The sequence below is a fragment of the Falco peregrinus genome, chromosome 2, assembly GCF_023634155.1.
Source record: "Falco peregrinus isolate bFalPer1 chromosome 2, bFalPer1.pri, whole genome shotgun sequence".
Classification (NCBI taxonomy): domain Eukaryota; kingdom Metazoa; phylum Chordata; class Aves; order Falconiformes; family Falconidae; genus Falco; species Falco peregrinus.
This window is the reverse complement of record NC_073722.1, coordinates 96,933,253-96,960,974: the sequence shown is the minus strand read 5'-3', so window position 1 is coordinate 96,960,974 and position 27,722 is coordinate 96,933,253. Positions and strand designations below refer to the sequence as shown.

The 27,722-nt window shown below is 58.1% G+C and overlaps 1 protein-coding gene across 13 annotated transcripts in view; it reads left to right on the top strand.

Moving 5' to 3' along the window:
• NCOR2 (nuclear receptor corepressor 2) overlaps window positions 1-26,419 on the top strand; it is a 253,710-nt gene extending 227,291 nt beyond the window's left edge. For 9 of the 13 annotated variants that reach the window (XM_055794120.1, XM_055794118.1, XM_055794117.1 and 6 more), the window contains 20 exons: window positions 396-546; window positions 4,392-4,544; window positions 4,922-5,008; window positions 5,482-5,759; window positions 6,552-6,915; window positions 8,945-9,172; window positions 9,285-9,530; window positions 10,156-10,305; window positions 10,697-10,825; window positions 10,937-11,099; window positions 11,644-12,077; window positions 14,409-14,552; window positions 14,738-14,886; window positions 15,225-15,418; window positions 17,167-17,310; window positions 17,619-17,764; window positions 19,018-19,071; window positions 21,935-22,162; window positions 23,824-24,003; window positions 24,116-26,419. In XM_055794120.1, coding sequence (XP_055650095.1) covers window positions 396-546; window positions 4,392-4,544; window positions 4,922-5,008; window positions 5,482-5,759; window positions 6,552-6,915; window positions 8,945-9,172; window positions 9,285-9,530; window positions 10,156-10,305; window positions 10,697-10,825; window positions 10,937-11,099; window positions 11,644-12,077; window positions 14,409-14,552; window positions 14,738-14,886; window positions 15,225-15,418; window positions 17,167-17,310; window positions 17,619-17,764; window positions 19,018-19,071; window positions 21,935-22,162; window positions 23,824-24,003; window positions 24,116-24,291 — 3,798 coding nt within the window. In that variant the 3' untranslated portion in view covers window positions 24,292-26,419. The remainder of the gene's footprint in view (window positions 1-395; window positions 547-4,391; window positions 4,545-4,921; window positions 5,009-5,481; window positions 5,760-6,551; window positions 6,916-8,944; window positions 9,173-9,284; window positions 9,531-10,155; window positions 10,306-10,696; window positions 10,826-10,936; window positions 11,100-11,643; window positions 12,078-14,408; window positions 14,553-14,737; window positions 14,887-15,224; window positions 15,419-17,166; window positions 17,311-17,618; window positions 17,765-19,017; window positions 19,072-21,934; window positions 22,163-23,823; window positions 24,004-24,115) is intronic. The other 4 variants (XM_055794127.1, XM_055794126.1, XM_055794121.1 and 1 more) reach the window with 2 other exon arrangements.
• Window positions 26,420-27,722: the final 1,303 nt, after the last annotated feature.

Sequence of the window (27,722 nt, the reverse complement as noted above, 5' to 3'; positions counted from 1 at the left end):
AAAAGCTAATGCTCGAGCAGCCCTTTGCTGTCACCAAGGTGTCCCCAGGGGGACACCAGCCCTGTCCCCCCAGACCTGTGGGGTGGAAGCGAGCCAGGTAGCTTACTCTGAAACGCGCAGGGTGGGAGAGTTGCTGCTTTGGGGGTCTGTGCTGTCCTCACCCCCCTGCCTCTTCCCAGCAGCCTCGCACAGATCACGTAGCTTTTTACCGCTCCTCGTTATCGTCCTCATCAATAATTAAGCTGCAAGTCCCTCGCTGTTGGCTGCGCCAGGAAGCAGAGGCCGGGCGCGCTCTCCCTGCGCTCAGCCTTCCGCGGGGAACAGCCTGTCCCTGCGTGCGCGCTGGCTTAATTGCTTGTGACACTGTTAAATATGGATCTTGGTGGCTTTCCAAGGGCACCCCGGCAGAAGTGCTGTACAAAGGAACCATTACCAGGATAATCGGAGAAGACAGCCCCAGCAGAGCAGAGAAGGCAAGAGAGGATGCCGTGCCCAAAGGACATGTCATCTACGAAGGGAAGAAAGGCCACGTGCTGTCCTACGAGGGTAAGTTGTAATCCTCTGCCTTTTTAGGACGGGCGCTGGGGGTTTGTGCCGCCGTGGCTGGGAGTCAGGAGCTATTTGGGGAAAGGCTGACGAAGTGCAACAGGCCAGCCTCGCATCTTTGCTTCCAGCGTCGTTCCTCTCCCTTCCCACCCCGCCTGCCTGCAGCCTGGCTGGATTTCCCTCTGGCTCATGTGGGACATGACATGATGCTGCCTTGGAGGCGGCTTTGCTGGCAGCCAGGGGCGCGCTGGGGCCGTGGCCGAGGTCAGGGTCTCTGGTTTGGATGGTTGGGTGGAGCAGGGGAGAGGAGAGGAATCAGATGGGAAGGTGTTGCCTTCATCCCTAGCACCCTGTGCAGGATGGGACTGTCCAAAAACGTTATGAGAGCATCCCCAGGCTCTCGGGCCAAGGTGGGACTCAACCTGCAAGATGGGGGCAAGTCAGGTGGTATGGCAGAACGGTTTATTCAGACATCAGACCCTCACCTGCAACGTCTTGGGCACTGTGCAGCTTTCCCAGCATGGGGCTGCCCTGCAGGAATCCTCCTGGGCCCCACAGCACCCTGCCTCAGGATCTCGTGAGCTTCACTACAGCATCTGTAGTTCTTGGAGGGGCTGAAGGCATTCCCACGTCCCCGCAAGGAGCCTGTCTGTGGGGTGCACTGGCCCGTGGCCAGATGCTGTCCCCCAGAGGCACTGAGGACCCCGAGGGACCTGCCCAGAGCCCTGTCTGGGGTGAGAAGCTTCCCCCAGCACAGTCGGTGTCACTTGTTGGGGAGCAGGGCACGGCAAAGCAAACCCGGGCCGGTGGCTGCAGGAGAGCCTGACACTGGGCTGCACCCCAGGGGGCTCTGGAGAGACCCAAAAGCCACGTTGCAGCTCACAGCCCTGCTGCACCGTAACGTGCTTCCTCGGTAAATGCCGACGGTGCCTCGCTGCATGAGCATTGTCAGCAGGCAGTCACCAGCTGCTCCTGCCTCCTCTGTGCCTGCTCATCCCATCGCAGCACTGGCCATCAAAGCTGCTCTGCGGGTCCCCGTGGCTCCTGTTAAGAGATAAGCAGATGTTCCTCTCCAGTGAAGCTGGGAACAACTCTGTGCTTCCCTTTCACCGTGTGCTGCGTCGGGCATCCCTGGCACGGCGCCGGGCTCCTCCCCGCCTGCAGCTGGGGTTGGAAAGAGCTGAGTCCCCTTGGGGTGAAGCACTGGCATGTGCTCTGGCATGCACGGGAACAGCCGTCCTCGTGTCACTTTTCTTCTCAGCTGAATTTGAAGGTGACTGAGGAGCAGATCCTAACTTCAGGCAGCTCAGCAGGTATCTCTGGTTGGCTGCTGTGCTGCCTGGGCCCTCTGCCTCCCACCCGAGGGTGGCTGCATCCCTCCTGGAGCAGAGCATCCCTGGCAGCCCGGGTCCTGCGGTGGGTCCCGCAGGTAGAGGTGTCCAGCAGAAGTCCCTTTCCACTTGTCTCCAAGCACAGGCAGCTGGTTTCATCGCAGGCTGGTTGTTTCATCCAGGGCTGGAGGCAGAGGGTTCAGGTTGGGCCACGGGGGACAACTCACAAGCTTCGGCTGATGCCACCTCCATGTGTGCCCTGGGAGCGCAGGGACCTCTGGGGACAGGGCTGTGCACCCTGCCTCTCGCCTGCCGGCTGGAAACCAGCTCGTCCCCTGCCTGTCCGCGCTCGCTGTCAACTCTTGCCCAGATAAGAAGTGTCACCGCGGAAGACTCATGTCTGGGCGCCCTTTGGGACAGTTGGCAGGGCTCGGGCCAGGGAGGACTCAGGAAGCATTTCAGGACTTGTTTGTGCAAGAAGCTATTTTAATCTCCTCTGCCCAGGCTTGGCGTCGAGTGAGGTTGATCTCAGAAACAGTGCAGGCGGGGAGAGATGGGGAAGGGTCCTGGCAGCAGGGGCTGCCCCTGCCCTGCGCCGGGGTCCTGCTCCAGCCAGGCAAGGGGGGCTACAGATCAGACTCTCGCCCATTGCACACACCGGTCAGTGTCAGCCCGAGTCTCCTCGGCTGCAGCCGGAGCCCATCACCCCTTGTCCTGCCTCACCGTGGACGCAGATGAGGAATTAATTCATTCCTCTCCACAGCAGCCTTTTACATGCTTGGTAGCGTTTATCACATCCTGAGTGATCTCACGTGCTTCTGCAGCCCAGCCAGCCCTGCTGCTTCTCCTCCCTGTACAGCCTGGCGGGGCTTCGCAGCCTGGAGTGGAAGAGTTAAAAAAAAAAATTAAATAAGAAAACTGAAATTGTTGGTGATTATGAATTTTGGCAAGCAGAAAAAAAAATTGCAAATTCTTTAGTGTCATAAGGGTGCTTAAAATAAAAGGGCTGTAATGAGACGAGATCCTGTAGCGTGTGCGAGCTGAATTGTGCTAGATTGGTTATTCTCATTCTGCATATGATTGCTGATGGCTTCTGCACGGCAAGGGACGTGGGTTTGGAGTGATTTTCTTTCTGTTTAGTCTCTCTTCTCCCTCGCGCCCTCCCCCCGCTTCCCAGCAGTACAAAGGGTGCCCAGGACCACGTCCCCTTCAGCAGAAGGGCTGCTGGCAGCAGATGTGCCTTGATGATAGGGTGCGGGCGCATCACCCCGCGGCTGCTGCAAGGTGCTTGGCTGCTTCTGAATGTCACCCCCAGCTTTCCCCGATGAATCTGAAAGTGAGGACTCGGGGACAGATCCCCCTCTTGTTTCCCCACACACAGCCCCAGATGCTTTCTGGATCGAGTGGGTGCGGATTGCGGAAACTCATAGTAGGTGTGAAGTTGTAATAATCCCATTTTATTAATTACTGGGTTTGCTGAGGAGGACTTCTGTTCCCGATCGTCTGCAAGGGAATGAATGTTTTTAACTTGTCTTCCATTTTCTCTAACTGTATAACCACCTTCTCTGCCCACGAAGAGAAGGATCAGGGCACTGGCAGTCCCCGGCAGGGGCGACGTGGCCAGGGCCGATGGGCAGAGGTGTTTGTCTCTCCACGCCAGCATCCCTGCTCGGAGCTCGTTACACAAACACGAGGCGCTGGGCTGGATAGGGAGCTGCCTGCTGGATTCACAGCTCGCCACACATGATGGGTGCCCATCGCCCAGGGTGGGCGTGATGCTGCCTGGCACGGGCAGGGCTGTGCCAGGGGGGGTGGGGAGGGGCTGGGGCTCAGGGCAGGGGGTCTGCTGTTGGTTTGCAGGAGAATTTGCTCCAGGTTCAGACAAGGAGGCGGTTGGTGGTCTCCTGTCTTACTAGTGCTCGCTCCCTCGGTCTTGGGTGGGACTTTCTGCCGTCTCCGTCTCTCCCAGTTCTTATGCACACTCACTGCTGTTCCAAAGGCATCATTCCCAGCTTCGTCTCTCCCCCCTTTTCCCTCATTTTCTCACCCAGGGAGTGTCTCGGCAAATGTTAAGGCTGGCCAAGATCCCAAACAGTAGGTGTCTAGCAAAAATCAAAACAAACAGGGGAAAAAAAAATAAAAAATCCCCAGACCCACAGGGCCAAGTTCAGTGGAACCACAGCTGCTCCCACCAGCACCGCGCTGGCTCCGGGCTGTCCCCCTGCCTACAGGATGGCCCCCACCAGGGAGGGAGGGAGTGGGACACGACGGGGCAGATGCTCCTACCCTAGCAGGAGGCACGGATCTGGTGGCTGAGGCAGGCAGGGAGGGGAGAAAACACCAGCTGAATTTCTTGGAAGCTAACTTCATGTGATGTTTCTGGCGTCGCGGAGTGGTGGCTGATGCTAGGATGGGATCTGACCGTCCAGCAACGCATGCAAAGAGAACACCCTCCCTTGGCTGGGGCTGACTTTCTGTGCTCCTGATGGTGCTTTTCGGTGTTCCCTTCCCCAGGTGGAGTTGCTGCTTCTCAGTGTTCCAAAGAGGACAGCAGGAGCTCAGGAGCTTCGCATGAGACCGCAGGAACCAAGCGGACCTATGATATGATGGAGGGGAGGATCAGCCGGGGCTTATCAGCCCGTGATACCTTATCTGCCAGCATTGAAGGTGGGTCTGGGCGAAGTCTTTCACCCATGCTGTGCTAGCAGTGACCCGCAGAGACGCCATCTTGTCTCTTCTACATGATGCTCCTTCCCATGCCCGTGTTTCGGCAGTGCTTAGCTGGTGCCCTGCAGCACATCCCAACAGGACAGCATCTGAGCAGCGTGGGAAAACAAGGGATGCAGACTGGCCCCTTTGCCTTTGGTTTCTGCCCGCTACAAAAAAAAAAAAAAAGGGAAGCACGTTTTAAAAAAAGACAACTCATGTAATTTAGAAATTTTTGGTGTTTTTCCTTGTTGTCCCAGGAATCCCTGGTAACATGGTCATGTGTTGAAATGAACTCCTGTGTCACAACCCAGCTTTCTGCCTTGGATCTGTTCTAGGTCTCATGGGTCGAGCAATCCCTCCAGACCGACACAGTCCCCATAACCTAAAGGAGCAGCATCACATACGGGGCTCAATTACACAAGGTAAAGCCTGCAAGCAGAAGATGGCCATGGCCAGAGGTAACGCAGGGAAGTATCTCACCTGCATGGCCCCTTGTTCTTGTTGTCAGGCTAGGGCAGGAGGAAGCAAGGGTGGACACACTGAGGTCCCACTGCTGCAGACCTCTGCGGCCTCGGCTGTGTGCTCTGAGAGATTTTCAGTCTTGCTCAGCTACTACCAACCTAAGCTCTCAACAAAGTCAGGGGTAAAATTCTCAGTGACTCTCATGAGGGCAGGTTGAAGCTAGTGTAAAATGGGCCCAGAAAGTGGTGGTAGATGTGATGTGGTCCAGCTGCATTCGTGGTGTAGCTGCTCAGTGTGCTGGGTTGGGTGCCAGTCCCCAAGTTACGTGCATTAACTAGAGATCCCTTCAACTGAGCATCCATGTGGGGCCTGGGAGTCCAGTGTCTGGCTGGGGAATCACCCTCTGCATCTGTCATCTGCTTGGGCATTGCAGGAATACCTCGGTCCTACGTGGAGGCCCATGAGGACTACCTCAGAAGAGAAGCCAAGCAGCTCAAGAGGGAAAACACTCCACCGAGGGACTTATCCGATGCCTACAAGGTCAGGTCTCACGAGGGCCTTACTCCTCTGAAAATGAAACCAGCCCATGAAGACCTGGTGGCCACAGTAAAAGAAGCAGGAAGATCAATCCATGAGATTCCTCGGGAGGAGCTGAGGCGGACACCCGACATCTCTCTGACGAGACCTCTGAAGGAAGGCTCCATCACGCAGGTGAGTAGGGGGCAAACAGCAGGTGAGATGGGTCTCAGTTAGGCTGCTGTTCTTGCATGGACCCTGGGGACCATTCCCAAGGTAAACAGAGAGCAGAGAGGGCTTCATGTTGCACATACATCACTGGTCAGAACTGAGGCTCTGCTTGGGTAAAGGTGGCCCTTCCCCATACTTGGATGGGGTCCCTTCCAACCCAAACCATCCTGTGATCCTTCCCAGTGGATAGATACAAAACCCAGGGAAGGGAGGTCAGCACCCCCTGGCACGTTAAAAAGGTGATGCTCCATCCACAGGCGTACATGGAAGGAGCCGCGTTTGGCTCCTGTTCAAGGCCGGAGTCAACACGGTGCCCTTGGCAGTTGTGACTCTGGGTGCACATAGTCTCGGTCTCCTCCCTTTACGGGCAAGTGTCAACCCAGCAAGGCCAATAGTTAGGAGGAAACGTGGCATGCTGTCTCCTGTTGGACTGCAAATATTTGGAGGGTTCCCATGGCACCTCGTAGTCCTACCTCATTTCAGATGTGTGTAGGAGAGAGGCGTGATGGGCACAGCCAGCCTTCGGCAGTGACTCATCATCATCTTGTTGGAGCACAACAAGACATGCAAGATGGGCCCTCCACCCTACCCCGTGCCGTGCAGAGCGATTATCTCTGCTTTGCCAGTTGTCATTTGGCCACGTAAACTGGTGTAGTGACCCACTGAACAGGTCCCATTGAGACTTGGTGGGATGCAGCCACCGCATCCCCTTCTGCTCTATGCCCCTTTGATGTCCCCTTTGCCTTCTGTCCCCAGGGTACCCCACTGAAGTACGACAGTGGCTCTTCCTCCTCGAGTACCAAAAAGCACGATGTGCGCTCCATCATCGGTAGTCCCGGCAGGACTTTTCACTCTGTGCACTCACTGGACATCATCCAGGACCCGAGGAATCTGGAGAGAGCTTATGAAGAAAGCCTGAAAAACAGGCCAAGCCCGGTGACAAACTCAGGTGGCTCCATCGCCAGAGGGGCTCCTGTGATTGTACCTGAGCCGGGCAAGCCCCACCAAAGTTCCCTCGCCTACGAGGACCACCAGGCAGGGCACAGCACGGCGTTTGGCAGCCACCTGCACAGAGGGTCTCCAGTCTCCACGCGGGAGTCCACGCCACGGCAGCATGAAGGTACTGGGCAAACCTTTTATTTGACACAAGGATTTTTAGCAAGCCAAGCGGGCAAAGTGTGCAGGAGGTGGCTGCTGACCCAACCTGCCTGAGTTGTTCCTAGCTGGTGCCCGTCAGACCCGTTCTCCGCGGCACCCCGTGCCCAGTCTTGCCCGCGGCTGACTCATGGCACTGGGGTGGCTGCCAGGGGTGGCTGGGGCTCAGCTGCCTTCCTGGGGGCGCTCACACAGTTACGGTGAGGGCACCCCACACCTGCACAGGGGTAACCGGAGGGAGGCTTGGAGCATGGCTGGTGAAGCTGGTGGTGTTTTGAAAGCGTCTCCTTGAGCCAGCACTGGCCCAGGGCACCCTCGTTGCTGCAGGCGGGCAGGACAGCGGCTCTTGGTGCACTGCAGGGGGATCGTCACACCCCCACCCACCTGGTGTGCGTTTGCCTACCCTGTGTGTTTATGCCTCACCCATCACCGGGGCACCCGAGTGCCTCAGCTCCAGGAATATCTAATCCCTTCCAAGCCGGTGGATCCAGGCAGTGCAGCTGGTCTTTGGGATCTGCCATCTCGCAGCCTGTCTGCTTGCCCCAGGCAGGGGCTGCCTGTGCCCCCTGGCATCAGCCACCTCCTGCCCCCAGAGCCAGACCTGGGGCTTCCAGGGAGCAGGCACGTGGCTGGGCTGGGCTCAGCGATCTGGTGAGACGTGCTCAGGTCCAGGGCACAAAACCCCTCTTGCTTCATGGCATGTTTGCGGGCAGGATCGGCGCTGAAGCCAGTGCCTGAGACACCCTGCCCCATCAAGCCTGCTAGCTACGTGTGACTGCTTTGGGGCCTTCTGCACCTCCCGCCCGCAAATTCTTGTTCTGATCCAAGAGTCTTGTGATTTGGGGGCGTGCAGCACAAGACATCGCAGTCTGCTAAAAACCGAGGCCAGGATGTGCCTCCCTGGCGAGGAGTGGGAGACGGGGCCGTGCAGTGCGGAGCTCCGCCAAAAAGCCTCCCCCATCGCTTGCTGCCGCCTGCTCTCCGTGGTCGCTGTGTCCTGTTGCCGCAGCCTCTGCTGTCATCCCGGTTAGGTCAGTCCTTTGGGGGAAGCCTTCAGGCGTAGGCAGCTCCAAGATTGGCACGCATGGTGAGCGCAATGCAGGGCAGGCAGCACTTGGGCAGCCGGGAGGGATCCCAAGGGAAAAATCGATGTTCTGCAGAACGCTAGTGGGAGGGTGGGTTTCTGCATGTGCAGAGCCCACAGGGTTTTGGGGTGCAGATGCTCAGCACGAGTCCCCATGGCAGGGGCTGCAGTCGGAAGGCAGCTGTCCCGTGTCACAGCCCCGGTTGTTTTCCAGGCAGCCAGGCTGGGGCTGGATCCACCGGCACACACGAGGGGGCTGTGCCTCACCCCCCGAGCCAGCGCCGCGCAGCCTTGGGCGTGCAGCCTGGTGCAGGGGGTCTGGTCACGCTGCTTGCAGTGGCTCTGTGTCAGCCGCTGTCCCCAGCTGCCATTATGGACACAGGAGCTGGTGATGCTGGTCCCAGGTTGGGTGGGAAGCACCACCGATGCCCAGTCCGGGAGAGCCAAGAGGAATCCCTGACAGGATCCAGCCTCCCCTCCGTGCGCTGGGAAAGCTCATGGCTCCAGAGGGTGCTGGGTGCTCCAGCACTCTGGATTGTGTTTTGTCACCATTGCTGGCAGTTTTGGGGTCTCCAGCTCTGCCCAGCAGCAGTGACCTCCAGTGCCAAGGAGCACAGCAGCAAGGCTCCACCGCCGTCTGCTTGTGTGGAGCAGGATGAACTCAAGAGACCACCCAGCATGGATGCGCTGGGCTGGGGGGATGGTTTGGGACCTGGATGCACCAGGGCTTGGCCCGCCTTGGCCATGGTGGCGTAACGAGACATGGCAGTGCAGGGAGGAGGGAAAGTTCCCTCAAGTTCAGGATAGCTGCGAACCTCCCTGGGGGACATGCTTGGCTGCAGACATCCCTCGGGGACATGGCTTGGCCACAGCACTCAGTCTCTGACTCATTTCCGTCTGCTCACTGCAGGGAGCATCACTGCCGGGAAGCCAGTGTCCCAGGACAGAAAGATGACCCCCACATCGAGAGAGCTCACCAACTCTAAGTCTCCGCATGCTCCCGTGGCTGACCACCACCACCCCATCTCCCCGTATGAGCACCTGCTCCGTGGCGTCAGCGGGGTTGACCTGTACCGGGGACACATCCCGCTGGCTTTCGATCCCACCGCCATCCCAAGGGGAATCCAACTGGAAGCAGGTACATTTGGTGGGGGCACCGCCTGTTGAGGATTGATTTTTAACTTGTTATGCTCCGAAAGCCTGAGGTCTCTGGGGAAGCCACTTCACGTCTCCATCCTTTTCTCTCCCAGCTGCTGCTTACTACCTGCCGAGGCACCTGGCTCCGAGCCCCACGTACCCCCACCTCTACCCCCCGTACCTCATCCGGGGCTACCCGGACACAGCCGCAATGGAGAACCGACAGACCATCATCAACGACTACATCACGTCCCAGCAGATGCACCACAACGCCGCAGCCACGGCCATGGCGCAGCGGGCAGACATGCTGCGCGGCTTGTCACCCCGGGAGCCCTCCCTCGCCCTCAACTATGCAGCAGGTCCTCCCGGCACGCGCCGTCCAGCAGTTTGGGGGCATGTGGGGAGAAGGAGGCTGGGTCAGGCCGGCACTGCCAGCTCCAGCGCTGGGGCCAAGGGCGAAGCCAGCAGCAAGATGTCACCCAGCAGCGTAGGAACTTGGTCATCGGCGTGGAGGGCAGCTGGGAGGAATTTGATGCTCTTTTTGCCATCTTTGGTTCCTTGAGGCTCCTGACGTGTGGCTCTGGTTTTAGGTCATGGGAGCGCTTCCCAGCCTAGTCCTGCTGGCTTTTGGAGATTAAAACCCACTCCCAGAAGGATGTATGTGGCTTTCTGCAAAAGCAGGGCTTGCTGGGGAGTGTGGGGGTGTGGTGCTCTGCCCCTCCGCAGGCAGCAGCCCCTCGCTTAGCAGGGATAGGTCTCAACATTTTCCCTCCCCGTTATTCCCAGCAGCAGGACACATTGTATTTGCCCACAGAAGGGTCCCCTCCCCAACAACCAGTGCCTGGGGGCCGTGTGTGTGCTGGCACTGGGCTGTGCCCCAGCAGCAAGACCAGCTGACCCCTCCCCAGCATCACTCCCCACTCCAGCACACCAAGCTGCAGCGGCTCAGCATCATCCTGACAGTCCTCTCACTTCTCTCTCCAGGCATCATCGACCTGTCCCAAGTGCCACACCTGCCCGTCCTCGTGCCCCCTACCCCTGGCACCTCTGCCACCACCATGGACCGCATCACCTACATCCCCGGCCCCCCCCAGACCTTCAGCAGCCGGCACAGCAGCTCCCCGCTCTCCCCAGGTAAAGCTGCGGGTTGCTTTTCCCATGGGAAAGCGGTTGGGCAGGACCCTTAACAAATTCAGGGCCATGAGCAGGCGGGTGCAGGTGGGGGGAGCCCAAGTTCATTCTCACGGGGGGCCCAGCCCCGCCAGTCCTGCCTGTTGGGGGCTTCCTTGCTTTTCCCCTGCCTTCCCCAAAGTCGCTGCTAGCAAACAGCTTTGTGGAAGGTCGTACCCCAGAGACAGCGCCACGATGGCTGTTCCATGATTCCCCGGGCTGTGTCCCACTGGGTGCCCTTGGCTGGAGCTGTTCCTCCCCTGCCCTGCAGGCACAGCGATGTGAAGAGCAGGTGGTGCTCCTGGGGGAACTGCTGTGCCCGCAGCCCTCTAACCGCCTTTTGGTTGGGTTGCAGGAGGCCCCACACACATGACCAAACAGTCAGGATCGTCGGTGTCCGAGCGGGAGCGGGAACGGGAGAGGGAGCGTGAAAAATCCATCCTAGCATCCACCACGGTGGAGCACGCACCCATCTGGAGACCAGGTAGGCTGGGGAGGAGCCTGGCACCGCATCTTGGGGCCCATGCTGGGTGGCCGTAGGGTTGGGGCTACAAAAGGAAGAGCTGAAGAAGCTTTTCTGCGTGTTTTCCCCCAGGTACAGAGCAGTCCAGCAGCCGTTCATCCTCGCACTCTCACAGCCACCAGCACTCTCCCGTCTCACCCCGCACCCACGAGACCATCCAGCAGCGCCCCAGCGTGCTCCACAACACGAGCATGAAGATCATCTCCTCAGAGACCCCCACCCCTTCCGTCCTGCGGTATGTCCCCCCGCCACGGTCCCTGCTGCTAGCCCAGACCCCTGCACCGGCACGGCCATGGCGGTTAATTAATGAGCATTGCATGGGAGACCTCTGAGATGGAGCAAGGGTTGTTTTGGCCCTCAGTCTTGGGGGGAGCAGGACTGGGGCTTACAGGGCAGTTGTGATGGGGACAGGTAGATTTTGGTGTCCAATTCCTTTGTTTTTGCTGGTGGCTTTTACTGCTACCAGGAAAGAAAGCAGGAGCATCCATGTGCCCAAATGCAGGTCCTCCTCTTGCTGAAAGTTGCCTGGTGGTGGAGTTATGAAGGTCTCTGGGACCTGTCCGTGGGTTTTATTCCCTCCAGTCAACACATCCAGGCCCCGGCCAAACCCTCACGGCCAGTTACTTGGTGGAGGCTCCATCCAGCACGGGCCAGCCCCGCGCTCCGGAGCCCTGGGGTGACCTTGGACAGGCAGGGCTGAGCGCTGGGGCTCTGGTGACAGCACTCCCCTTTCTCCACTTGCTTCTCTCACCTTTGCCTCATTTTCATTTGCTTTCCAGATCTTCCTCCACCACTACCACATCACCAATCCGCTCGGCCGCCTTCCCCTCGGCCGCCACGCTGCGCTCCTCCATCGGCGCGGCGGATGGCTACACGCCCCCGATGGACCCGGCTGTCCTGCAGAAGGAGGTCTCGAGGGCACGGGAAGCCAAGGCGGAACGAGCCCAGGCTGACAACAACGTCTTCACCTCAAAGCTGTCCAGCGGGGCCAACCTCGAACAGTCACCGTCACCCATTAAAGCCATGGAGTCAAGACCTTTACCTGCCTCCGGACCTGGTGCTTCCCATCACTATAGCAGAGGGCAGGGGAAGAGCCAGCAGCACCATCACGCTCTGGAGCAGCCGCACGCAGCCTCGGGCCCCGAGCAGCACAGCAGAGAGAAGAGTCAAAGTAAACCCTTTTCGATGCAGGAACAGGAGCTCCGAGCACTCGGTAAGACCACCGCAACAGCGGCCAGCCTCATAGATGTGGTTATCATGCGCCACATGTCTCGCGATACGGGGCAGCGAGAGAGAGGGGCACTGAGTAACAACGCTGCTGGTGATGGCAAGAAATTGGAGGGGAGAGGTGACAGAGCTGTGGCCTGAAACCCATTATTTTTTTTCATTATTCTTTTCAGTTGCATGTTTTGGCTATTGGCTTTATCAACTCCCTGAGTGTGTTTGTCCCTCTTCTTCCTGGTTATTGTATTATTCCAGACTTTTTTATTTGTATGTGTTTTAAGGATCTTCCCTTCTTCCACCCTCTTTTAGTTTTTCCCATTGCCAAGTCGTGTTTTGCAGATGGCTTTCCTGGTATTGCTTTTTACAGACAACAGCGATTTGCCAATTCTGATTTCCCCATCCTTAGAAATTCCCAGGCAGCCTGTAAGGAACAGTTGTGGGTAATAAATCCAACAAGTGAAGCAGAGACCTAGGAGTGTGAGTGGGCCAGGGCTGGTGGCCATCAGACAGGCACTGCCCCGCTCATGGTTGTATCCCCGAGTGTGCAGGATCTCAGGGGGCTTTGCGGGCTGCTGCAAAAGACGGGGTCCCTTCACTTGGGGTGTCCTCACTCGGGGTTCTGGTGTGGGATGCTGCACAGTGTGGGCACAGCTGCCCAGGGATCCCTCAGCCCAGCTGGCCTCAGTAGCCATTTCCAGAGCAGACCACAGGAACCACCTAACAGCGGTCTGGTGCAGGACACAAGTGCCAGGATAAGCTTCTCCAGAAGAAAGTGCAGCAAGGGGGCTGGATTCAAGGTCTGGGTCGTTCTTGATGGGACCAGCCTTCCCGCAGAGCATTCATCCAGGTCCCACCAGCATGCAGAAGCAACAGGCGGCCCCTGGGGATTTGATGGGACCCCATCTTCACATTGAAGCATCTGCCTTAGCTGTGGGCACTGGGGGTTGCTGCCAACTTGCCTTCCTGTAACCCAGGGGTGGAAGGGCCACGGCAGCGTGGCTGGGAGGAGAGCTGTTCTCAGCGGCACATGGCGACCCACCCGTCCCACCCCACTTGGTCATGTCTGGTCCCGGCCCCTTCTAGCAGCATCCTGCAAGGCCAAGGACGTGCCTCCAGCTGTGACGTGCTGCCTGGCCGGGCTTTTCCTCTGCCCTTTCTCCCTGGCACCGGGGTTTTGCTCCAGCTGAGTGGTGTCACGCCGCGGAGGAGCGGGGCAGCTTTTCTACAGCCAGGAGCTTACAGAAAGGAGCTGGTGTTCCTCAGAACTTCAGTTGCTTTGGGATCTTTCCAGAGCAGAATACTTCATCTTGGGTGGATCCGAAGCGTGCTGCCTTCAGTGCTGCCGTGCATGGGGTGATGGGGGATGCTGCATCCCCCTCCCTGGTGCAGGGAGGTTCTCTGTGGGGGTCCTTCCCTCCCCATGCCCCAGGTACGTGCGAGGTCAGCGTGTCCGTGCCTGGGCACTGGGGACCGTCCGGCAGTGCTGTGGGTCACAGGCTGGATTTGCCTGCAGTGGGCGGTTTCTAGGAATAGGAATTGAGCGTGAGGAGGGGAAAGGTCTGTGGAGGCAGAAGTTGTGAGCGTTGCCAAACGGGCTCAGCTGGTGAGAGGCAGCATGTGCCTCCTCCAACGCCCTGCCGTCCTCCACCCTTTGGAAGCATAACCTGCCTGTGCCTCAGTTTCCCCTCCCTGTTGAAAGGTGGTGGTGGTCCTTCATTCCAGCTCTGCCAGTTTTGATGCAGGTTGAGTCTGTGCAAAGGTCTGAAAAGGCAGAATGTGGTCGAGAAGCCTTTTCACCCCTGTGGAGTGCAAGCCTGCTGTCTCCAGAGCAGGACCTGGAGTCCACAGGGTCTCGCACCCAGTTTCCAAGCCCCTGCTCTTGGCCATGCTGGGCTTGGGGCTTTTCTTTGTAAAACACTTGGAGACCTCTTGTGCAGCCATCCCCACCTCTGCAGAGCGTTGCTTTCCCTCCTGGTGTAGCAGGTTTTATTTTTCTGTTTCAGTAGGTGGGAGAAAGGGGGGGAACAAGTTGTGACCCCACAGGGGTTTAGTTTGGTTCCTGACTCTCGTGCTGTCACCATGAGCTGCTGAGCGTCCAGCTGTGCGGGACTGCGGTCACCCCTTTGCTGCAGCCAGCCCCACAGCTGGACATCAGAGGTGGCTCCGGGGGTCCCCGCAGTGTGACCTGCCAGGTCTTCTCTCGTCTCTTTTCTCCCCCCTTCACTGAACACATAACTCTACCCACAAGCAGCAGTCACCACAACACTAGGGAAGAGGCAAGTGCGCTCCTGGGTTTAACTCCCTTCTCCCATTTCCCCAGGCTTTCATGGAGGGTACAGCCCTGAGCGGATGGAAGCGGTGAGTCCCGTGAGCTCACCCAGCCTGTCCCATGAGAAAGGGGCCAAGCTGCTGCAGGATGCGGAGAAGGGGCACGGGGAGCATGACCTGAGGCAGAAACAGCAAGGTGAGGGCAGGGGTCAGCAGTGCCAGCGCTGCAGGAGAGCCCCAGGCTGGCTTGGGGAGGGGGGGGCTTTGTCAGCCAGCCCTTGCTTGCCATGCCCCAGTGCCATGTCAGGTGGGGTTCAAGGAGGGGGACACAGACATCATCTCACGGCTGCTTTTTTTTTTTTTATTTTGTGCCCCCCCCAGGCTCCTTGAAGGCCTCAGCTCCTGACACAGCCCACCTGCAGCACCTCCGGCAGCCCGACGGCCCCCAGCCCCAGTGCCAGCCTCTGCAGTCCAGCCAGAGCATCAAGGGCATGAACCAGCGGGTGGTCACGCTGGCTCAGCATATCAGTGTAATTAACCTCATTCTTGCCTTCCCGCTGGGGCTCCAGGGAGGAGGGAAGAGCTGATGTGAAACATATCTGGCGGGGAGGGTCTGGGAGTGATGCTACAGACCTCAGCGCCTCTGTTTGAGGGCTGGAGAGAGCAGGGTGCATCACGTGTGTTCAACCCGGGTGCTGGCGTCCCCAGCAAGCCCATCACGAGACCCGCCGCAGGCAGGAGGCAGACGTTACATCCCTGCAGGGACAAACCAGCCTAATTCCCTCCTCCTTGCCCTGTCTTAATTGTGCCCAGCAAAGCAAGAGGTAGAAACCAGCTCTATTTCTGACTCAGGGGTTTCTTCTTCTAGGAGGTCATCACGCAGGACTACACGCGCCATCACCCACAGCAGCTCAACTCCCACATCCAGACTCCGGTGTACTCCTTCCCGGGAGCCGCGTGCCCCGTGCTGGACCTGCGCCGCACGCCCAGCAAGGCGTACCTGCAGCAGCAGGAGCACGCTGCGGCCTCCAGGATCTCCCCGCAGAACGAAGGTGGCAAAAGGTGAGGTCAGAGAGTCCAACCAAAGCTGCTGGCAATGGGTTTCTGCCCAGCTGCTGTGCCAGTCTGGGTTCAGATGGACCAGGGCTACCCAGGGTGAGGAGCTGGGTGGGTGCCCTTGGCTGCCTGGCACCCCGCTGAGGGGGTGCATAGGGCAGGCTGGCATTTGGCATTGCTGCATTTATGCTCCGCAGCTTGGGGCTTGCGTAGTTTGCTTGCTTACACAGCCCAGAGTGTGAAACTGCTTTCCGATCTGGGCATTCTTCCTTTGTGGGGATGCCTCTGGCCACCGGCATGGTCCTAGAGATGCTCTTTGGAACCCTTAGAGTCCGTACATGATCCCCTTCCCAATCTGGCGGGCGTCACAGAATAGTTTCGTGGGAAGGGACCTCTTGAGATCATCCAACCCAACACCTTGCTCTCAAGCGGGGTCAGCTGGAGCAGGTTATCCCAGGTCATGCCCGCATCTCCACTGATGGAGATTTCAACACCTCTCTGGCCAACCTGTACCAGTGTTTGAGCACCCTCACAGTAAAGAAGTGGGTTGGGATGGAATTTCACGTGTTCTGGTTTGTGCCTGTTGCCTCTTGTCCTGTCACTGTCCTCAGTCTGTGGTAGGTCATGGCGCAGTGACTTTTCAGACCACAAATGGTTCCAAAAAGCCCAAAACAACGCATTTTCCATTGGTCCAAAGTTAATTTTATCTTCGCCTTTCTTAGTGAATCAGAAGCTTGTTAGACACATGCCCTGTCAACTGCAACCATCCATCTCACGCACCATCTGTATTTCTTTTAAAGTCACTTTCAGATCCTTGCGCTGATATCAGCGCGAGGCAGGTCTGAGTGCTGTTGTACGGAATGAAAAAATGGGAAATGTGAGAACGGGGTCTGTCCTCCCACCCAAACACTGGCAGAGACCCAGCTGAATCCAGGAAAGAGGAGTGTCTCCACACTGGTGGCTCCTTGTCATAAATGGGATTATTCTTCCCAGCTCTGCCTAGTCCTAGAGTTGGCTTTATGACATTAGGGGAGAGAGCCCAGCCCTGGCCACCCAGTGATGAAAAAAACTGCGGGGGGTTGGGGGGGAAGAGAAACCACAGAAAGAACAAAGACGTAAATTCCCAGAACTCGCCATGAGGAATTCCTCATGGACTCGAGCCTGACCATCTCCCAGGCACTGGGGGACTGTGTCGGTCCTCCCTGGGCTGCCCCAGCGCCAAAGTCATCTCCTGCCACCAACGAGACCCTGTGTGGTCCCAGACGAGGTGGGCAGGAGGTGGCCGGTGCTGCTGCCCTCCACTGCCTTCACAAATAGGATGGAGAATCAAAAGCCTGGTCCCCAAAGGGTTAACGTTGCAGCCTTCCACAGGGATGTCTCCCTGCCAGCCCGGGACACTTCGACTGAGCCTGCAAGTCCCAGGACTGGTCCTGCCAGCCCTGCTTGGGGCAGCTGCTGGCTGGCCCACCGCCTGGCAATGTGGGCCACCGCTGGGCTCGGTCCTGCTCCGCACGCCTGCAGTGCAGGCAAATGCCCGAAGCTGTGCTCTTCCCCCCGGCCTGTGTTAAAACGCTCCGTAAGCCCGCAGGGGGTGGAGGGTTTGGCTTTTTTCCCTGATGTAGGAAAAGCTATTTCAGTCCTTCTCCCCCTCCCGACCCCAAGCTGTGCAGAGACAGAGGACGTTGCAATAAACCGATTGCATCTCTCCATCACTTGCATCTCTCCATCGCCTGCATCTCTCCATCGCTCTGCAGGTCCCCGGAGCAGAGCAAAGGCTCGGCCGGGTCGGACAACTGTATCGAGCCGGTGTCTCCACCAGACGGCGTGGGAGAATCGGATCACGCCAAGAGCACCACGTACCCGATCCTGTACCGTGAGGGCGAGCAGATAGACCAGAGGTACCCAAGGAAGGGGATGGTGGGGACAGCCTGGGGATGTTCCCCCTGGCCCCACGCTCACCCCAGCCCCGGCTGCTTTTCCTGCAGCCGAAAGCAATGTCACATCCCGGGTCACTCTCTGTTTGTAGGGGCTTGTCAGCGCCGTGTGGTGCGTGTCCGGTAGGGAATAGGGGGAAAGGCTGGAGATCCCAAATATCTCGGGAGCCCTCAGGCTGATTCTGAGAAGTTAGGCTAAGGGAAGGGTCTCTCTAGGTAGGACTTTGTGAACTGGATGCTGCAGAAGTTTCCGATGGTCTTTTGCTTTGCAGGATGGGGTCCAAGTCCCCGGGAAACAACACTCAGCCTCCAGCTTTCTTCAGCAAGCTGACTGAGAGCAACTCTGCCATGGTGAAGTCCAAGAAACAGGAGATTATCAAGAAGCTCAGCACAACCAACAAAAATGAGACGGAGTACAGTAAGGACATGTGGGGTGGCGAATGCAGGCACCAGGGAGGGGGAAAAAAGCTTCGAGGAACATGAAGCAAAGGAGGTTTGGGAATAGGTGCTGCTGTGTGATGGGCTGGGAGCTCCCAGCCAGCTCTCTCTGCATCGTGCCATGGTTTTTTTGGGAAATGCGAGGTCTTAAAGCTTCCTGGGTTGAGCTGTGCTGGTGCCAGCAGTGGGCTGTGTGCAGCAGGGGAGGCAAAGGGAGGCTTCCCAGCCCCGTGTCTCCTTGCTCTGGGGCTGTCAATCCCATCCACTCCAGATAACCTCAACAGGAAGGAAATGATGAGCTGAGCATGGAGGAGACCTAAGAGCAATTGATATTTTAATGAATGGCCAGCCAAGCTGAATCCTCTCTCCTTGAGATGCATCTCCCCCCGACGTTACTTTAAGCCCTACATCAATATTGGTATAGCTCTGTAAAACTAACCAGGCTGGCTTATATTAGAAATTCAGCCCATTCATTCATTAACCGCTAATAGAGTAGATAGGATCATAATTTAATTTAGCCCAGCATTATACAGTCAATAGTAATTCAATTTGAATCCATCTTACAACAGCTGCATCGGATAAGAGGGACCGAGCTGTCTCGTCTCCTGGATGATGTTACCATGAACCAACAGTATTGTTATGCCCCTTTGGGGACATGTGCCTGAACCCCGTGACCTTCCACACTTTCCCTTATCAAGGGAAAATATATAGAAATAGGAAACGCCTCTTATTTGATGAGGATTTCTGTTATTCTAAGAAAAGCGATATCCAAGTCAAACAGCTCAGCTAAAAGGGAAAATATTGATTTAACATTTCTTCTCCTCCTCCTCTCCCTCCCCGCTGCCCAGCCTCACTCCCTGGATGTGGGGATTTGAGCCTTTGGAAATCCTGTAGGCAGGAGGGAGGGTTTGGCTGCACGGGGGGCTGGAGGGAGGGGGGTCAGCACCAAGCACGAAGCCATGAAGCTGTCGCCCCGGCTCTCAGGGCTCTGCTTTCCTGTCCTTTCCCAGCTGCCAAGGTGTGCCCACTGCGGGTCACCCAATGGCACCCAATTCCTGGTGCCCACCAGCACCCGCCGGCCCACTCCGGTGTCCAGGGGAGGTGGGCTGCTCTCAGGCCAGGTGCCGTGATGGGGACAGCGGGATGCGGTCGTGGCTGGCACAGCAGGTCCCTCCCCCGGCCAGCCTGCATACACTGCTCTCCGTACTGAAGAGCTTCTTTGTTTTCCTCCAGATGTTGGGCAGCCTGGGACAGAGATTTTCAATATGCCGGCGATTACCGGAGCAGGTAACTCTCCCACACACCTGTCCCGTACCTCATTCCCTGCAGGGCTTCCAGCCGTGGAGAGCAGGAGACTCGGTAAATTTAAGCATCTCCTTTTTTCCTGGCGTAAGAGCTGCTGGGAGGCTGGAGCCTCGGGATGCACCGTAACTCCCTGCTGCCGAGTTGGAGACGGGGCGGTAATTCCTCGGGAAGCTTGGCAGGGTTTGAGGAGAGGGTGAAAGTCAAGAGGGGGTTGGCGCTCTGATGCCAGCAGAGGGTTAAACTGTGGCAAGGAGGACCTCACGCTGGGGAAGGAGCACCCCACTCTCTGGGGAGGGAGCACCCCATGCTCGGTCGGAGCCAGTGGTTGGCCGTGGGTGGCTCAGGGGGCAGCGGCAAGGGGTGGGCAGACAGCAGGAGCTGGTTGCCAAAGCAAACTGGGATGAGAGTGGCACCCTACAGCCCGGCACTGTGGGTAATGGGCAGGCTGGCGGGGGCTGAGCACCCAGAGGATGCGTTATCTGGGAGATGGAGGGGTACTGAGCCCCAGGGGTGCTGGCAGCGCGCTCAGACCTCCAGGTGCTTCAAGCCTGGGTCAACTCAGGTTGCTGAGGAGCTGGGGGGAGCGCTGACCCGGTGGCTTGGCACGGTGCCACTGGTGCCCTATGGAAGGGCTTCGCGGGCAGGACCGCTGCAGTGTGGAGCGGGGAGCTGCCGCGGGTAGGGGTGTCGGGGTGACAGCCCGCTTCTGGGGGAGCCGTCTGGGTTGGTGGTATCTGAGTGCTGCTGCCGGCAGCTGTGGTGGGCTTCAGTGAGTCCCCAGCCTTAACCAGCATTAACCTGCCAGCCTGCCTAACTGGGGGCTTGCTGGCTAACAGCCAGGGCTGGACCCCAGCCCCCAGATTGCCCCCCTGCTCTCAGGGTGAAAGGGTGCCGGGAAGGGCTCAGGATGGTCCCCAGGCACCCATGGGGATGTACGTACCGTGCTGAGCCCAAGGACGACCACACAGGAGCTGAAATGCCAGTTTAGGATCTTCCCCAGGGGCACTGCCCCCTCCCCAGCTCTGCTGGGCCCATGGCTTTCAGCCCAGCTGGGAAAGGAGGGGAGGGAGCAGCTTAGGGGAGGGATTTTGGCCAGGAGGGGTGGGAAGCAGCCCCAGGGGGCCGGTGGCTGCTGTGGGCTTCCCTGCACAGGACAGAGATCACAGAGACCAGCCCGAGGGAGAGAGACCCCGTGAAGGCTGTGGGGCTGTTGCCACCGGCCGCAGCAATGCCCAGGTGGGCTCGCGAACGAATGACATGAACCCCCATCGAGGAGTACTAATTGATATTTAAATGATTAAGCATTAATGCTCTCCGACAGCAGCAATGCCTTCAGGTTGTTAGTTTTCAGTAGGAGGAGCGGCAGTTTTCCTGCAGCCAGGGCAAGGTGGTGCTGTGGGCCAGGGCTGTGTGTGGCAGGAGGGCCCGGCATGGCCACCAGCGGTGAGACATGGCCACCAGTGGTGTGACACCACTCGTGACACTGCTCGTGACACTGCTCGCCGGGGCGAATGTGTTGGGAGAAGGAGCCGGCTCACGCTGGCAGCTGGGATGAGAGGGTGCAGCCAGCCAGGACGCGAGGGTCTGCGGCAGACGGAATTTGGGGGGGTGAGCATCCCCTGGTTGAAGCTGCTCCTGCTGTGCCGGGGGGAGGTGTAAAGGCGGAGTGTAGGGAGCTGGGGGCGGGGGTCTGGCCAGAGGCGACCAGGAGGGACCCTGCCCATTTGCAGGGAAGACGAGGGAAGCCGGGATCCGTCCCTTCCCAAGCAGAGGGGCAGCGATCCCAGTGTGAACACCTCTGGGATGGGGCGAGCGGAGGAGCCGGGGGGCTGCAGCTGGGCTCCCCTCGCCAGCCTGCTGTTTTTGTGTCTGTATTTTGCCCTTGCTTGTTCCCTGTAACCGCCACACTGGGAATGACGGTGGTGTGGCTCAGCCTAGTGCCCTCTGGTCCCTGTGCGGTGCTGCACCATAACTGCATGGCTTGAGACTCACACCCACGCGGGGACACCACTTCGCCTCTGCATCCTGTCACAGCCGCGGCTCAGCCCGGGGGGCTCCGGTCCGCAGCGGGCACCCGGCCTGCGGGAGGAGGGGAGCGGGCTGGGGTGATGGGCAGAGGGCTTACAAAGAGCACGAGGAGGGATGAAAGGCCTCTCCCCTCTCCCCAGCGTAGCCCGACCCCAGGCAGGCAGCTCCCCAGGCAGCTCCCTCGTCCCGGGGCTGCCTGCGTTTGCCACCCCTCTGCCAGGGCCAAATCAACCACCTCTTTCCCATCTTAATGGTTTTGCGGGGTGCTCCCTCTTCCTTCCCTGACTTTTCCTCCATGGGAAACTGCCCCCCCGCCTCCAGATCCCCGGCACACTGACTTTTGATCTGTGTGTGCATCCCTATGGACCCCACAGCCAGGTGACTCTCCTGCCCCCCTGCAGAGCCCGGCTGGGCTGGGAGCGCAGCCCACCCCACCACCCCCTTCTCGTAATTGCTCTCTGGGGCTCAGTAACAACCCTTTCTCCCTGCAGTCCTCCAAGCCCTCATCCCCAGGGAACCCTGCCTGCCTGTAGCACCCCAGAAACCCCAGTCCCAGAGTAAGTCCCATCCCATCCCACCACCAGCCCCTGCCAAGCCCTGGGGTGGGATGGAGCGGGGAGGAGGAGGACGGGTGCATCGCAGCGCTTTAAAGAACAAGATGACAAAGTTTGTTGCTTTGCGAGAATGTGCTGACTGTTTGTTTCTTCCCTTCTCCCTTGTCTCCTTTCTCCCCTTTTCCCCGTCCCCCCATCTTTCTTCTCATTTGGCTCCCCCCCATCTCCCGTCCCCTCTCTCCTCCCTCTCCCGTATCTCCCAGGGCTAATCAGTTGTAGGAGCCAGTCGGTCCAAGAGAATTCCAGTACCAACATGGGGTTGGAGGCAATAATTAGGAAAGCCCTAATGGGTAAATATGACGAGCAGTGGGAAGAGCGCTCACCTCTCAGTGCCAATGCTTTTAACTCTCTGAATGCCAGTGCAAGCCTGCCCGCTGCTATGCCCATAACTCCTGCTGATGGACGAAACGAGGACGTGCGCTCCTTGCCAGGTCTGCAGCCCTCTCCACCTTCGCTCTCTCTGTGTTATTAATTCTCAGCCTTTACATTTCCCCTTTTGTGGGTGGATTTATTCCCCCCACCCCCATTTTTGTTCATTTTGGTTTTCTCTTCTCCCCTCCCTCCCCCAGCTTCGAGCTTTGTGAATCTGCTGATTAATCCTGGTCTTGTTTGATGTTAATTTAATAGTCTCAGAAGGTGCTGTTGCTTTTTCTAAACCACTGACTGTGCTCCTTTCCCCCTTTGTTGGGTTTTAATATCTCCTTTTTTTTTTTCTTCTTTTTGAACACCATGAAAAGATTTATTGGGGGAAAAACCCCACACCCATAAAGCCATCATAGCCATGAACTTAAATAGCCACCCCAAACTGTGTAAACCCCGGGGGGGATCATTGCTTCCGAACTAGGGGAAGAGGCTGAGAAGGGCTGGTGTGGGGGGATGTGGCACAGGGCGGCGTTTCCCTCCCCACCCTGCTCTCAGAGGGGGTCGGGGCAGGCTCCAGCCTGGGGCTCAGAGGGCTGGTGGGGACCTGGGAGTGCCTGGAGCAAGAGCGTAAGGGATCTAAAAGCGATGGAGAGGAGATGGCTTCAGAGAGCAGAGCTGGGGGGAGCAGCCTGACGGCCCCGGCAGGGCTCACAGAGCCATCTGGGCACTGCAGTGGGGTCTGCTCGGATTCAGGGGAGGCTTGAGCCCAGTTGGGAGGGTTGTTCTTGCAGATCCCCAGTTAAGGAAGAGGGGGGGGGGACCAGGGATGGATGGGGGAGAGCATCTTGTGCCCCGCATGCCTGCAAAGGGTGGGCTGCCTCTTGCAAGCGCCCTGTGCAGACCCCAGCAGCTGGCGCCGGGGGTTACCATTGGCAATGTGGGCGCAGAGCCCCCGAAGTCGAGGAGCAGGGTCCTGGGGATGCACTTGCACCTTCCTCCGGGTCATCTCAGAGCAGGTGCTCTTCAGCTTGTTGCAGAAAAGCTTTTCTGGCTCCTGCATGAAACCAGCAGCTTGTTCCAGCCATGCTTCCCCATGCCCGGCAGAGGCTGCCTGGGCAGGCAGGGTGGGATGCAGAGCCCATCCATCCCTCCCGCTTTGGGAGCTCCCCCCGGTTTAGCCAGGCTAACCTCCCCAGCAGAGCCCCTTGGGGCTTCAAACCTTCTAAAAACTGGCTAAACTTCATCTGGAATTTTCCTGTAAGAACGGATTAAAGACTGTTTTGGCCACGTAGACCACGGGAATGGGGAATGCGTGCAGGGCTCCAGCACCCACGTAGCTCCTGGGGGCCCCTGTGCAGAATGATGCTCCCGTCCTGGGAGCCGTGTTCATGGGCTGAGCTGCGAGCTGGCTCGGGAGCGGACCCAGCAGGGAAACAGCCTGGCCAAAGCCATGTGGCTGCTCCTGCCCCTGCTCCGCTCCGCGGGACGGATGGTAGCGTCAACCCACAACACGGAGAGCAGCACAGGGGGGGACAGAGACCCCTGGCCACCCGCGCCCCATCACCCTTCCCCGCTGCGGTGCCATCGGCCCCTGGGTGGGCTTTTCTCCTGCCACCAGCCATTTTTTTGCAAGCTGTTAAGAGTGAAGTGCTGGCTGCCCGCCCCCCTCCCCACCCCCCTGAGCCCTGCCACAATGAGATGGGTGACAAGCGGGTGCTTCTCTTTGCAGGAGGAGGGGGCAAGCCAAAGATGGCGGCCAGACCCAACAGCCGCAAGGCCAAGTCGCCGGCGCCGGGTCTGTCGTCGGGTGAGCGGCCGCCCTCCGTCTCCTCGGTGCACTCGGAGGGGGACTGCAACCGGCGGACGCCCCTCACCAACCGTGTCTGGGAGGACAGGCCCTCGTCCGCAGGTAGGGCTGGGGGCATGTGCCCCCCCGGCAGCCGTGCCACCCCTGCAGGGGGGCTCACGGGGGCAGCCCCCTGCCACCGGCGCTGACCCTCTGCTTCCTCTGCCCCACGCAGGTTCGACGCCATTCCCCTACAACCCGCTCACCATGCGGCTCCCCAGCGGGGTGGTGACAGCAGCCCCCGCCGCCCCCGTGCCGCAGGGGACCCCCGGCAGCCAGCACCATGCCTGGGACGAGGAGCCCAAGCCCCTGCTCTGCTCCCAGTACGAAACCCTTTCGGACAGTGAATGAAGCGAGCCAGGGGCAGGGAGACGGCGACCAAACCCAGGGCGCAGGGAGCGAGTGGGATGCCCAGGGCAAGCGCCCACCGCCCCGGCCCCGCCGGCTCTCACGAGCGAAGATGCAGGAGCAGAGCTATTTTATTTTTCCCTTTTCTTTTTCTTTCTTTCCTTCCCCTCCCAACCAGACAGTTTGGGGGGACGGGTTCTGTATCTTTTTTTTTTGTTGTTGTTGGTTTTTTGTTTGGCGTTTTTTTTTTTTTTCTTTCTCAACATCTGGAAATTTCTGCATCCTCTTCGGTCTGAAAAAAAAGAAAAGAAAAAAGCCTTAACGAGACAAAACCCAAGGAACCCATCTTCGATCCTGGCAGCCTGGCTGGGCAGTGACCCCCACGCTCGGGAGGGACCGTCAGCGGCCGCGTGCCCCGAGCATGCACGTCCCAGGGCCGGCGTGGTCCCACGGAGTCGGGTCAGGGGCTGTGGGATGCTCCTGCATCCCACCCGTGGGGCTGTGCCACAGAAATGTAAAACCTTGAGCGGGTTAAAGGAGAGAGGAAAAAAAAAATACCTGTTTTAAGAAGTGACAGGATGAAACGCCCCGGTTTAGTTCCCCGCAGCTGGTCGCAGGGCTGGTTGCCTGGCGTACCCACATCGCAAGCCGGATCAGCCCCATGGTGGTCTCAACACACGTCGGACGTGGCTGGGATGAGCGGGCAGGGGAGGGAGTGAGGAGCTGTTTCTTAAAAAAACCCACAAAAATCCTGGTCTCTTCCAGTGGGAGTGATCCCGGGCTGAAGGAGGGGCGGGCAGGGATGTCCCCGGGCTGGCTCGCACGCTGCCCACGGAGGGGCTCGGTTGCTTTAAGTGCATTGTTTTCTGAATGGTGAGAAAAGGCAATTGTAAATTGTATTGGTCTACAGGGTATATTTTTGATACCTTCAGTGAATTCTGTCAATATTTTACGCAAGGAAGGACTTAAACAAAACACAGTATTACATGCTGTAAAAGAGGTTCTGTTCTTACATGCAGGCTTTGATGCGTTTGTCCATTGTATGGAAGGGTTTTAAAAAAAAAAAAAGAAAAAAAAGAAGGTAACGATCCATCAAAGTTATCTGTAAGTCAGAATGTATGAACTTAGCTTAAAAAAAAACCCACAAAAAAACCAAACAAAATCTTGCCATGGTTGCAGGGCCCCCCGTTCCACACACCTTTGCTGACTCAGCAGAAATTGTTGTTGCTGGTTGTAGACATTGATTCTCCAGAGCCCTTCGAGCTGGCCGGGTGCAGGGGCAGAGCGGGCAGAAGGCCAGCATGGCAGGGAGTTCACAGGAAACTTAAAAAAAAAAAAAGAAAAAAAAAGTTTTTATTGTATTTTTGTGATACACACGAATGCTCTACTTTACGTTATTTTTTTCATTCCATGATGTTGGCTCATATCTGCAGTTACATGGTTAAAGAACAAAATATTAGACTTTTTTTCATTCACTTCTGCTTTCTCGCTCTGGGGGGAAAAAAAAAATGGAAAAAAAAATGTATTAAATGCTTTGCATTCTATACGCTAGAGGAACCCAGAGCACGGCACAGACTTTCTGCCTCGGCGGTGGCGGGGGGGGCAGCCAGCCCCCACAGCCCCCCGGCAGCCCTCGCATCCCACACATGGCTCCAGCGGCAAGGCCGGTGCTGTCACCTTCCCGGTGGATCTTTCTTTTCCCCCTGCAACGTTCCCAGGTTGATTCTGATTTCAAAGCAAGAGAATGATGGTGTTTGTTGTTTGTTTGGGGTTTGGTTGTTTGTTTCTTTTTTTTTTTTTGGGGGGGGGGGGTTTGTTTGTTTGTTTTTTTACAATGTACAGGTTTTTAATGTTCATCAATGTTTGTGTCTTTTCTGTTGTGCTTTTTTTTTTTCTTTTTTAAAGAAAAAAAAATCCGAGACAATGCACAAGCGATGTGGAAGTCTTTCCGTTCCCAGGTTATTGCTGCTGGTGTCTCTGTGGCTCTGAGATGTAAAAACTAACAGAGCTGATGTCTGGGCGTAACGCTATTGAAGTGTTGCAGATTTTGCTGGGGAAAAAAAAAATAATCCAAATCCAACCCATCTTCAAAGCCGCCTCCTTAAACTACTGGGGAAAAAATAGGGGGGGGGCGGGGGGGAAACACAAGAAAGAATAAAGTTCCCACTTGGCACAGTAGCAATACTGTGTGCTGCTTTGGTGTCTGCAGAGGTGCAGGAAGGTGCCGGGTGCTGGTGGAAGGTGCCGTGGAGCTCTGCCGGCAGGGACCCCGCTGGGCTGAGAGGGGCAAGAGAAGGGCCAGGACCCGGCTGCTGCCCCGGGCTGGCACACGGAGCTGTGGCCTGTGTCGGTGGTACCCGGCCCTGCCGCGTGCTGGGGATGCAGGTGTCGGGCTCCTCGCGGCGTGGGCATCCTGCACTGACCCACGGGCTGAGCGCGGCCAGGTGCTGGGGCGTCGGAAAGAGCCCCGGGATCCAGCCAGGAGCTGTGGAGCCGCCTTCTCGCCATCATCGGCGCGGGGTTGGGTTGTCCTCGTTCATCCACCATGTGGCCGGCGCCTGAAGCCATGGGATGGAGGGTGAAGAGCTTGTCCCAGCCCTCGGTGCTAACCCCGGAGCCACGTTCCTCTTCTTTTCTTGTCTCTACCATGTCTGTGTGTGCAGGGCGAGGGGTCGGAGCTGGCCAGGACCCCCAGGGCGCAGCCGCTGCCAGGGGCTGTGCATGAGGGCATCCGAAAGAGCTTTCAGATGTTTCTGAGGTTGGTTTAGTCCTTCTGGGGTCTGTGGCTCGGTGCTGGTGAGTGGGTGGGTGGGCAGATGTTACCCACCACCTTCTGGGCAGAGTGGTGTTTGCAGGATGGGGAGGTGCTGGTGACCCCCAGCCGCTGCGAGGCTCCGGCAGCCTCACAGCCCTGCTCGGTGGGATCCTTTGGGATCGTTTCTGGAGTGGGGAGCAGGACACCTTGCTGATGCTTCCAGAGCTTGGGCCCTGGCTGTGCTGTGTGTCCCCGTCACACCAGGACAGCCTGCCGGAGGCTGGGGGCTGGAGGGGAGCAGCCCAGGGGTGTCTGAGATTGGCCGTGACTGGGACACACGTGGGTTTTGCTCCGGTGGGATCCTCCGCTTGGGAATCCCCCTTGCAGAGGGCTCAGCCCACAGATGGCCACGGCATGGCTCACTTTTGGTGCTTTCTGCCTTTCGTCTCCACCATCTAGTGTCCCCACGCACACCCTCCCCCACACAGACCCTCCTGCAGCCACCCATCCCCCAGCGCATCCCTGAGCAGTAGGGACAAGGGGACACAGGGCGGGGGGACACGGGTCAGCAGCAGCTCCTGTCCGGGAACCCTGAGCTGCTCTTGCCAGGGTGCTGGAGCAGGGAGCATCCTCCTGCTGCAGATTAATTAATTTGGGTCAAATCAATGAGTTAGCGGTG